The 12,706-nt window shown below is 41.2% G+C and overlaps 1 protein-coding gene across 1 annotated transcript in view; it reads left to right on the top strand.

The window, feature by feature from the left end:
- Positions 1-1,109: 1,109 nt before the first annotated feature.
- The window catches only part of nrip2 (nuclear receptor interacting protein 2), a 55,686-nt gene continuing 44,089 nt past the window's right edge, over positions 1,110-12,706 (top strand). Inside the window, exon 1 of the mRNA XM_080190969.1 lies at positions 1,110-1,473. Within this exon, the coding sequence (XP_080047095.1) occupies positions 1,318-1,473 (156 nt within the window). The 5' untranslated portion in view covers positions 1,110-1,317. The remainder of the gene's footprint in view (positions 1,474-12,706) is intronic.

Raw genomic sequence — 12,706 nt, 5'->3', positions numbered from 1 at the left:
TTCATACCTTGCATCATTCTGCATCCTCTCCAAAGGCCTTCACGTTATTCAGAAATTACTAAGTGTGGTGCCAGAAGTTAAAGGAATGCATTGCTAAGATCTGGCTGTTTTTTAAAAAAAAGTTAAATTCATTGATCTCATGACTATGCGTTCAAACAAAGCTAATTCCTAATGTAGAATAGCCGTTTCAGTTGATGTGAAGCTCCCTCAAGGACAGACCATCTACTTGGGAACCATATGGCATTGCAAACGACCGCACGAGCGGTAACTGTCACGTAGTCTGTTTACCAAAAGTGCTTTTAACAGTCGACAACGAGCTGGTTTCTCTGTCTGTAAGACCAAACATATTAAATTGTATTTGCGTTTCAATGGCACCGAGTCTGATGCCACTGATGGCAAAAGGCAACTAGATTTATATGGGATTCATTGAACGAAAACACTTCCAAGTATTAGAATAGGAATAGCAGAAAGGGGGATGGAAGGATCTGAACAACATCTTCGCTCACAATGTAACAACTCTATTTAAACCATGAATAAAATGTATAGCTTTTCAGCATTTGCGGCGGAATGAAATCGGTTACAAAATCACAGTTTAACAAATCACATTAGACCCAAACACCGGAACTGCCAGCAGATTTGTCCATACTGATCCTAGGAGGGAATCATTCTAAATACTGGAGATTTACTATAATACATTGCCAGGCTGCATTGTTACGTGAGGTAATTTCAATAACAGAGTCGATATTTTCTGAAATCCGGTTCTTGTCTCTTCGGAGTAAAATTGGGCAGAGAAAACCTTCCACTATAGCAAATTCAAAACCAACTGGAAACAATTAACCAACAATCTGGATGAAAAATAAGAAAGAATTACTTTGGGGTTTTAATTATTTATTGGGATTTCTGTGGTTCTTTTTTGGTAAGGTTTGTCAGCACTAATTCCACCTGGATTTAAAAGACACAGATTCATTGGAAATCATTATTCGACCCATTCAGAGTGGAAATCTGAAATCAGTACTAATCAATAGGCGTTGGGGTAAGGCCGGTGACTTTCCCATCTCCTCCTCTCACCTCTCAGTATTTTTCACTTTCTGCTGTCTATATTCCTGCAGGTTTCCTCTGCTTTTTCGTTTTATTATTTCTGGAAAATGTGTTGCCTGTGACGTACGTTGCAGGCAGACACCCCGGAGGGGGGGAAAAAAGCCCAGAGCCAGCGAGCTGCAGAGGAGCAAAGTGCTCGCGGAGAGGATTAGGACAGGGCAGCAACAACACGGAAGCACTCATACACCGTGGAGGCAGGAGAAATCAAATGCAGCAGCAATGTCCGATCTCAAGAAAAACGAAATGGAAATCAGGGACAAAGCTATCCTTCATCAGCAGAGGCGGCTGAAGCAAGCTACGCAATTCATCCACAAAGATTCGGCAGATTTGCTCCCCTTGGACGGGCTGAAAAGGTTGGGAACATCGAAAGATCTGGTGAGTCGCCCTTTCTGCTGGCAGCAGTGTCTGCAGCGGGCAGCGGTTCTAACGAGGATAGATACTTATAATCAATACAGGTTTGATGTGAACTCCTCAATAGTTTAGGAGTGTTTATATGAATGAATAGATGTATGATCGTGGATGTATGCTCGTGCATGTATATTTACGAGTTTCTATGTTTCCTTTTATATTCGTATATTTTATATGCATATTTGCTTACATCCATTACAAGTTACAAATTGGGAGTGTATTATGTATAATTAGTATTAGTTTATGATTCCACTTGTATTTGTCCAGCTATTTATCTGTAGGCAGAAGCGGAGACTGTACTTGTCACTATTGGAGAGGATACCTGTTAAAATTAAATAAAATTCTGGCTTATTGCATAAAGGATGCGGGGTTCATACGGTGAGTGGGAATCGTGCATTATCCAAGAATGCTGGAGCCTTTATAGTCGCAGCTTTAATAGAAAAATTATTATACCAAACTGAGTCAGTATATGTGTCAAAAGTGGGGAAAAGTAATGAAATCAAATGGAGACAGGTGGATGAGTAAGGAAAAAGATAGGACCAGAGGTACAGATGCAGAAAGACAAGGAGGAGCTAGAGGAAAATGTAGGTAGGAAGTGAGAAGTAGAAGGAAAGAAATAAACATGCAAGTGAAAAAGGAGCACAGATAGGAGGAAGAGAGCACGAAAGCTGCTGGAAGAGACTCAGAGAAGGAGAAATGAAGATATGCATGGGAATAAAGGTGAGAGAACAGATGGGATGGAATCACATAATACAAAAAGAGGCCATTCGACCCACTATGCCTGTGTCAGAAATTTGAAACAACTATCCAATTATTCCCACTCCCATTGTCCTGCAATGTTTTTTGGGGTATTTATCCAATTCCTTTTTGAAAATTACTATTGAATCTGCTCCCACTACCCTTTCATACAGTGCATTCCAGGTCACAAGAATTTGCTGATTAAAAAAAACATTCTCCTCAGCTCCCCTCTGGTTCTTTGTAGAAAAAACATTCAGGAACAAATAATAGAATTAGGAGATAGGAATAAATGAGAGAAAGGAATAGGCAAGAACTGAGAGAAAGAAACAGGAACAAAGAGGGAGAAATGGCAAAAAACAAATACACAAACAGAAAGAAACAACTGAAGGAGAGAGAAACAGAGGAGAAATGAACAGAAACCTCAATTTTATCTCAACATCCCCCAGCATGAACAGAATGTGGAGGGGTGGTCACAACTCATTCTTGTTTCCACTCATGCCATTTTAATGTGAGACACCCTCCATGTGTGCATGGGCTTCCTCCAGGTGCTCCGGTTTCCTTGCACAGTCCAAACGATGTGCAGGTTATTTAGCACTGGTCATGCTAAATTTTCCCTTAGTGTCCTGGGATATGTAGGTTAGAGAGATTAGTGGGGTAAATATGTGGGGTTATGGGATAGGACCTATGGGATTGTTGTCAGTGCAGACTCGATGGGCTAAATGGTCTCCTTTTGCACTGTAGGGATTCTAGGATCCCATCAGTGCAGAGGTAGCAGGCGCCCGTTGGTGATTAAAATTGGAAAATTGTAGCCTGATGATGTCACTGAAATTTGCTGATGACACCAAGATTGGTGGAACGGCAAATTGCGCGGAGGGTGTGGAGAGTCTGCAGAAGGATCTAGATAGGCTGGGCGAATGGGCCAGGAACTGGCAAATGGAATTTAATGTTGGCAAATGCGAGGTGGTCCACTTTGGTAGGAATAAAGGTAGGAAGGATTATTACTTACGTGGAGAAAAACTGCAGCAGGCGACGGTGCAGAGGGACCTCGGGGTCCTTGTGCATGAGTCGCAAAAACCCAGCTTGCAGGTGCAGCAGGTGGTCAGGAAGGCAAATGGGATGCTGGCCTTCATAGCGAGGGGGATTGAATATAAAAGTAGGGAGGTCTTGTTGCGGCTATATAGGGCATTGGTGAGGCCGCAGCTGGAGTACTGTGTGCAGTTTTGGGCGCCGTACTTACGCAAGGATATTTTGGTCTTGGAGGGAGTGCAGAGAAGGTTTACTAGGCTGATACCGGAGTTGAGGGGGTTGAGCTATGAGGAGAGGCTGAATAAACTAGGCTTGTACTCGTTAGAGTTTAGAAGAATGAGGGGAGATCTCATTGAGACATATAAGATGATGAATGGGATGGATAGGATAGAGGTGGAGAGACTCTTCCCGCTCAGAAAGGACAGTAGGACTAGGGGGCACAGCCTCAAGATAAAGGGGGGGGCGGTTTAGAACGGAGTTGAGGAAGAACTTCTTCACTCAAAGGGTGGTGAATCTCTGGAATTCTCTGCCCGTTGAAGTGGTGGAGGCTACCTCGCTAAATAATTTTAAGACGCGGGTTGATGGGTTTTTGATAAGAGAGGGGATTAGGGGTTAGGGGGAGAGGGCGGGAATGTGGAACTGAGCCACGACAGATCAGCCATGATCTTATTGAATGGCAGGGCAGGCTCGAAGGGCCAGATGGCCTACTCCTGCTCCTATTTCTTATGTTCTTATGTTCTTATTACAATTCTACCAGCCAGGCTCTACATGGCACTAAATGCACCAACACCAGCAAACAAAGTCAGATCCAAAGAGGTGCAGGAAGTTTTGGGTTACATTGAATTTGGAATTCTTCATTGAGTTTGGAGGATTAAGTTTTCTTCCTTAGCTTCTTGGCCCCTCTTTTCAAATTTGTAGAATCATGGCTAGAAACAGAGATAGAGAGAAGAAAAGTGATGGAAAAATGGAAGTTCAGTTAGAGAAAAAGAGGATAATTCACAAAATAAGAGAGATAAGTTGAAAGACGTGGGATAGATAGAAAATGGTAGAAGGGTGAGAAACATGCTGCAGTTGATGGCTCATTCTCTGACTCATTTTCTATTTAGTCAGAGATTCTATCCATTCTAACAATTTAATATCAATCATCTTCTTGAATCATTATTCACCTATCCCCTCTTTTGCTGAAGATTTTACTGTACATTCATCAACTTCTTTCAGATCACATGGGCGTGCAATTCCTCCATTCCTTTCATTGTGCTTTGGTGCTATACCTTCTGACTGCCTTTTACTGAGATAAATGGAAACCTTATTTCCTTCAATTCTTCAGACATGAAGGATAAATGTTATGAGGCAGGGATCTTGGCAGGGTGCTTTTGCTTAAAGGGAGCACTGATCAAAGAATCAAATGTTGACGTCAACGCTCTCATTTCAAATGTTTTGAATTTTCTGGTGATTTAAAATAAATTAGCATAAAATCAGATACATCACAGATGGAAGAACGGGGTATGGAAGTCATTGTGCCTGATGTGTCATGCTCCCATTGAAACATTTGCTGTGTAGTTCCTTCGCCTCTTTTGCAAATCTAACCAATGTCTACCAGTCTCAGGTTGATAGCTTCAACCCCAGGCCTTCTTTGTCTTCATCTTGATTATCTAACCAATATTTTAAGAGCAGCAAGTTACTTTTCAGTGGTTGAACAGGAGCTGTATAGGACTATAAAGTATAAAAATACAAGATTAGCCAAACATAAATGAATTGTAAAAGGATCATTTTATGAAATTGTTACCTTAATGCAATGCTCTGCCCTTGGAGGGGCATATTAAGATAAGCATTACCAGAGGAACCCATGAAAAAAGCATTAGCCTAGTAACAGTTCATGGAGGAAATGTCTGTCATTTGACATTTTATCACTCTGGAGAAATTAGGTGCTACAGAGACATAATGCAGCTTGGGAAGGTACATTCATTTTTGACTCAGTGAACAAATTAATACAATTCCTTCACATGTCCCCGCAGCAGCTAATCATGCGTACCAAATCAGTGAACAAATGTCGTATGCTGCATTTTCATTTGTTGCCAGGAGGCCAATGCAAGTCAGCATTTACAGAACATAGAACTAGGAGATCTTTCCTTCCTCTCTTTATTATTTCCCTCATCCAGAATATATGAAACAGGCAATGGCCCAGAGATTCAATGACACAGCTCCCATTTTGTATGTGCAAAACAGGCACCTCAATATCCAAATTGGCAGGTGGGGCATGCAAGCTTATTACCAGCCAGAAGTGCATCAGCCATCATGTTGGTTTGGGCCACTCCTTGGGTATTAAGAGCACACAGCAAGTTATTAAAACTTAAAAATAAAGTACTCAAATTCGGGTCCTGCACTTGTACAAGGACCCTTTTCATTATTCATAGAATCATAGATTCTACAGCGCAGAAGGAGGCCTTTTGGCCCATCGAGCCTGCAGCGACAATAATCACACCGTGGTTATTGGTATTGGGCTGACACTTCAGTGCAGTATTGAGGTTGTGCTGCACTGCCAAAGGTACAAACTTCCAAATGAAAGGTTAACTCAAGTCTCTATATGCCCTTTCAGGTGGACGCAAATGATCCCATGAAACCTTTAATAGAACAGTGGGGACACTTTCAAGTGTCCTGATTAATATGTATCCCTCAACCAACATCCCTTAAAAAAATCTGGTAATTATCATATTGATGTTTGTGGGACCTTGCTCTGTGTAAATTGGCTGACATGCATCTTTACACTGTAACCTTTTTACTTGATTTATCCTCCACATTGGGATTGAGCTTTACACTGATGCACCTTAAGTTGTGCTCCAACCAGTATGTGTGGGTGCTGTGTTACACCAATTGCAACCTCACCTACGTCTAGTTTAAACACTGCACACCATTCTACCTATCTTGATAACCAACAACTCAATCACTTTGTTGAAGTGACATTCATCCAGAAAGGTCCTCCTATTCTAGAAGATATCACATTTCTTGGGAAACTGAAATGCTGACTCCTTATATCAAAGCCTGACCTATACAGTAGTCTGCCTCATTACCCTCTGTTTTCACAAACACATGGCATAAATAGTGTTTCAGAAAATAATGCAATGGAGTTCCTTCCATTAAGCTTCCTTCCCAATGCCCTAAATTTAACAGAAAAGATTATTGATCACTTTCTAGCTGCATAATTATAAATGATTCACAATTTAGTATAAAATTTGACTTTTAGTCCAAGTGTGCCCTCAAAGCCACCATCCATGACCGACTTCATGGCTTCTTTATATGATATCTGTTGCCAAAACCGTTGTTAAAAGTCTCTATTAACTGATATACTTTCCAAATAATCATATAGCACATTTATAATAATTCCCAAAGCACTCTGCTCCTGCTCAGCTCAAATGGTTGACATCCTGTAGTAACAATTTACATGATTGGAGGAGATAGTGAGAGCTACGTTAGGATCAAAACTGTAAATGGCAGCTGAGGGCCTAAATAGGTCAGAATGATTGGGTTGCTGATGAAGGTTGCCAGAAAGCTGTCCTGAATTGATTTGTGAAATTGGTCACTCCAAAAGTGAGCACAATCTTTGGCTGTAATTCATTTTGGTTTGCAGATGCCTGGAATGAGTTACAACTGAAGCTGAAGCTACCTAATTTTATTACTGTGGATTCCTTTTGCTGGGGTGTTAAGGCTCTGTTGACTGATATTTTTACTGTCAATTGTTTTTTACTGTTAATTTGCATCTTATTGTTGTTGGTGTTTATATGAGTTACATTGTGTAATTTCTCTTGCTAGCCATGCCATTATTATAAATGAGAATTGATTTCTACTTGACTCACCTGACTAAATAAACGTAAATAAATAGCTAAATTGATCTTTGGTCTATCATAATATCATCAGCTTTCTCCTAAAATTCTTGGCAACTCCTTGGTCAATGGAGGACCTGGAGGAGGCCAAAATGCCATCATTTCTGAAACTGGCAGGAATCACATAAGAACATAAAAACATAAGAAATAGGAGCAGGAGTAGGCCATCTAGCCCTTCGAGCCTGCCCCGCCATTCAATAAGATCATGGCTGATCTGAAGTGGATCAGTTCCACTTTCCCGCTTTCTCCCCATAACCCTTAATTCCCCTATCAAAAACCTATCTACCCGTGACTTAAATATATTTAGCGAGGTAGCCTCCACCATTTCAACGGGCAGAGAATTCCAGAGATTCACCACCCTTTGAGTGAAGAAGTTCCTCCTCAACTCTGATCTAAACTGCACCCCCCTTATCTTGAGGCTGTGTCCTCTAGTCCTGCTATCCTTTCTAAGCAGGAAGAATCTCTCTACCTCTACCCTATCCATCTCCTTCATTGTCTTATATGTCCCTATAAGATCTCCCCTCAGCCTTCTAAACTCCAACGAGTACAGACCCAGTCTATTTAGTCTCTCTTCATAGCGCAACCCCCTCATCTCCGGTATCAGTCTAGTGAACCTCCTCTGCACTCCCTCCAAGGCCAATATATCCTTCCGCAAGTGTGGTGTCCAAAACTGCACACAGTACTCCAGCTGCAGCCTCACCAGTACCCTGTACAGTTGCAGCAAGACCTCCTTGCTTTTATAGTCTATCCCCCTCGCTATGAAGGCCTACATTCCATTCGCCTTCTTGATCACCTGCTGCACCTGCAGACTGGGTTTTTGCGGCTCGTGCACAAGGACCCCCAGGTCCCTCTGCACCGTAGCATGCTGCAGCTTTTTGCCTTTTAAATAATAATCCCTCCTACTATTATTTCTGCCAAAGTGGATAACCTCACACTTGCTAACATTGTACTCCATCTGCCAGGTCCTCGCCCACTCGCTTAGCCTATCCAGATCTCTCTGCAGACTTTCCACACCCTCCACGCAATTTGCTTTTCCTCTCATCTTTGTGTCATCAGGAAATTTCGTCACCCTACACTCAGCTCCCTCCTCCAGATCATCTATATAAATGGTAAATAGTTGAGGCCCCAGCACCGATCCCTGGGGCACTCCACTAGTCACCAACCGCCAACCAGAATAGCACCCATTGATACCAACTCTCTGCCTCCTATTAGACAGCCAATCCTCTATCCACGCTAACACCTTACCCCCAACTCCATGCACCCCAACCTTCTGTAGCAACTTTTTATAAAGCACCTTATCAAACGCCTTTTGGAAATCAATATAGCATCATTAAATATTTAAAAAATATGATAATTTGACTCTCCTTTTCTGACCTTTGCTCAGGAAACTGAGTCCTCTGGGGAAGAAAAGCAAGGAAATTCAATCCTTAAATTGACTTCCTCCTGAGAAGTCATTAGTCTACTTGATATAACTCTTGGTCTCTCTATATGTACTGCTACTGTAGAGGACAGCTTCTAAAAAGAGATCTGAATTCCCAATGACTGACACATAGGGCAGTATTTTTGAGCCTTTCCCACCAGCAGGATCATCTAGTTCTGCGAAGGTGACTGATCTGCAGCCAGTTCCCTGATGGTGTAACTGCTGAGCAACACAAATGGCCATGTATTTATGGGATGTGGGCGTCGCTGGCTGGACCAGCATTTATTGCCCATCCCTAGTGGGAAATGTCTCTTCTTGGTTCAGCAAAGAAATGATTTTAACTGCATCCACAAAGGTTTCTGCACTCTTGCTTCTTGTATGCTAGTAGATCTGGCCTTCAGGCTGCTCGGTGGAATCTGCCTGGCTGTTTCCTTGAGTGTTGGCAATTATACTATTTTCCCCATTGATTGTTCTCTCTTGTGTATTTGCTGTCAGTCCCCTCAACTTTTGCAGCTCTAAAAAATTAACTAACATATGCTTTCCTTGATGTTCCATCATCTAAGTCATGACAATATATTCTTCTGGTCTGTCTAAAGCTGTTAATCTTGCTTCTGAGAAACTCACATCCTGTGAAATGCCTTTTGAAATGCTGGTGGCTTCTACCTGTTTTATTACATTCTTGGTATTGCTTGTTACCAGGCATATTCGTGACATGTCGCCCCTTTTTAAAAATGAAATGTCTTAATTTGAAAACATTTCATTTCTCAACCTTATTCTTATTTGTGCTATCTTGTTAAACATTACAAAATTCCAGAGCATGCATTAACATTGAGGATACCCACTCTTCTCAGAAATCTCTTCTACACCTGGGATAATGTGTGCACAATGACATTTTCCCTCCTGGCCACATGAAAGCTTTTTAAGTTGAATGGCTGCAACAGCAAACTCCATTGGAATTACCTGGTGTTCCAGTCTTGGAATTTTTCCAGAAACTTTGAAGAGTTATAGTCTGTGTATACAGTTGTCTCTGCTGGGTTGCTGGCAACATAAATCTCAAAACGTTGTAGTGCAAGTACCAGGCTTAAATCTCTTTCTCAGTGGCCAATTTTGATTTCATTGGAAAATATCCCACTGGTTATTCAAGGCTAAATTTCTCTTTTTGCAGTAACACATATCCTATATCAATGTCACTAGTATCCACCACCTGTTTGAATTGCTTGTCGTTGCTAATGCTGAGTTTGTCATCAGCACAGTTTTTAAATGATTGAATGCTATTTGATAGCCCACTGTCCAGATAAAGTGCTTGTTCTTCTTTAAGAGCTCTGTGAGTGGTGCTACCAGACTGCTAAAATTTGCAATGAACTTGCAATAGAATTTGCTCATGTCCAGAAATCTTAGAATTTTTAAAATTTGAGTGGTGGGTTCCAGAAAACCCCAAATGGCCTACACTTTTCCATCTCATGGGACCATTTGGCCTTATCCCACTATGTATTCCGGGTATGAAATTTGAGCCTTAGCAAATTTGCTTTTGGCTAAATTTCTCATAAAATTGGCTTGTTCTAAGCAGTCAGTTTCTTTGAATGACATAAATGCTGTTTCCAACTCTAGCTGAACAACACCAAGTCATCAATGTACAGTGACTCAATCCTCAAATCACTTGTTTCATGAGTGGCTGAAAGGCCACTGGGGTGCTTTTCATACCAAACAGCATAACTTTGAACTGACAAAGTCCTTGTGTCATCACAAACACAGAGATCTCCTTTGCCTTCTCAGACAAAGGTACTTGCCAATAGTCCTTTAGTGATGAATTGCGACCGTCGAATGCTTTTGATGCAATCTTCCAAACATGAAATAGGAAACAAATCCCTCTTGGCTACAGCATTCACTTACCATTAATACATGCACAGTCTTTGGCTTCCATCCGACTTGGGCACCAGGACAAAAGGGGAGCTCTAATCACAAGAATTTAATTCAACAAGATCATTTTGGAGCATATACTCAATTTCCTTCCGTACTTGTGACAACTTAGCTAGACTTATCCAATATGGATGCTTTCGATTGGAGCGGTGTGCCCCACATCTGCTTCATGCATCACTAACGCCATTTTATCTAGTTTATTTCTGCAAATGCATCTATAGGCCTGCACTAACTCTTTCAGTTCTCTCCGTCTCTTATCTGGGAGATGACTTAACCACTGGTTTAAATTTTCCAGTACTACCTCATTTCCCAAATGAATTTTAGGGAAGTCACTGGCATAATTTTCACCTTCATCTTCTTCCTACTTTGTGACTAACTAGACCTCGTGCTTGTTCTCATGTCTATCCCAATATTTTTTTAACAGGTTCATATATCACACACTGTGTGATTTTCATCTTTCTGGAGTGCATATCAGGTAGTTTACCTTCTTCAATTTCCTTCCTCTAATGATATGGCCTGCTGAATCTAACTTTCAAAGGGTCTCCTGACACAGGTACTAACACAAGCACTCTCTCTCCTGTTGTAAAATTATGAGGTTGGGCCTTCCTATAAACTGTAGCTTTTATTCCCTGCTGAACTGTCTTTAAATGTTTTCTCATCACCTTGCAGGCGCCATTCAATTGTTCCTTGAAATTTGAGGTGCAACCTAAAAGTGTCGTAGTTAGTAACTTTTCCCAAATTAATTTCAGTGGTCTTCTGACCTCACGCCTGTAGACCAATTCAAACAGACTAAATTTGGTGGACTCATTTGCTACATCCCTAATTGCAAATAATAAAAATGGAATCCCCTTGTCCCAATTATGAAGGTAATCTTGGCTGTGAGCTCTCACCATTTTTTTCAGAGTTTGGTGCCATCTGTCTAGGGCTCCCTGGGCTGATGAGTTGTATTGTCTGATCTCCACGTTTTCATGACCTGCTTGAATAGCCCTAACATAAAATTGGTGTGTCTGAATCTTCTTTGGCAAATCGTATCTAGTAAAGAATTTGATTAACTTCTCCCCTATTCTCCTGGCTGTAATGCTTCTAAAGGGACTAAAAGAGAAAATGCTAGAAATCTCAGCAGGTCTGACAGCATCTGTAAGGAGAGAAAAGAGCTGACGTTTCAAGTCCAGATGACCCCTTGTCAAAGTTCTGATTCTCAACTTATGGCTTAAGGGAATCGGATGGCTATATCCATGATAGTTAGCAAATATTGATTCCCACTTCAGGTTCTCGACAATGGCCCTCCACAGTCGATTAGGACCCTTGTAAATGATTTGTCAAATGCTAGAATAGGGACTAATGGTGCAGGCTTGATTACCGTTTGCAGTTTCCCTATTATCTGACAGAGGTGACAGGTTTGACAAAAGGAGACTATATCCTTGTGTAGTCCGGGTCAATAAAACTGTCTTGGGTTTTTTTTATTCCGAGATGTCTCCCTATGGAATCTTATGAGCTATCCTCAGAATCTCCTTCCTATACTGCCCATTTGTTCTCTGCACTAACATGTGGTGATCACCATTTTCTCATTAATATGTTCCCCTGTACATAGTGACAAGTGGGAATGCAGTGAGCTTCCAGTTCTAAGTACGCAGTCTGATAGTGTTGTTTTAATTTTGAATCACTCTGATGTAATTCAATTAACATCTTTGAATTGAGCATACCAGTCTTGTTCTCTGTGTCAGTCTCATTCTCAGTTGGCTTGCTAAAGATGGTATCGGGTAACCTTTGCCATCTTAGCAGGCTCATCCACCTGAAAACATGCTGGTGCTGTTGAGAACCATGCAGTTTTTCACCAGAATCTGCCATTTTTTGGTAAGACTTTGCCCACTTTCTCTCTTCATTCTTCCTTTTTCACCTGGGTGTTTGTTATTTTCTACTCTGTTCGAAGCTGCCTCTTCATGTGAACCTTTTGTACAGTTTGTGCCACGAATTTTAATGTTTGAATCTGATAATTTATGTGGCATTTTTGCTGCTAAATTTGTTGAGGTTCTTCAGTTTGAATTTAACTTCATCTCACATGTTTACCCAAGCCATTAGGAACAAACAATCTTTGTTCCACGGGAACAACAATACCCAGAGCACGGCATGTTCAAATGGTAATGTACTTCCCTCTGTGTGACAGCAGCAATTAATGTGCAATGTCAGAAAAAAATTCCAAGCAAGTTCTACAAAATGAAAA

This window comes from Carcharhinus amblyrhynchos, chromosome 6 (assembly GCF_965287045.1).
Source record: "Carcharhinus amblyrhynchos chromosome 6, sCarAmb.v2.hapA, whole genome shotgun sequence".
Taxonomy (NCBI): Eukaryota; Metazoa; Chordata; class Chondrichthyes; order Carcharhiniformes; family Carcharhinidae; genus Carcharhinus; species Carcharhinus amblyrhynchos.
Note: the sequence above shows the minus strand (reverse complement) of the source record. Positions and strands in the feature narration are given on the sequence as shown.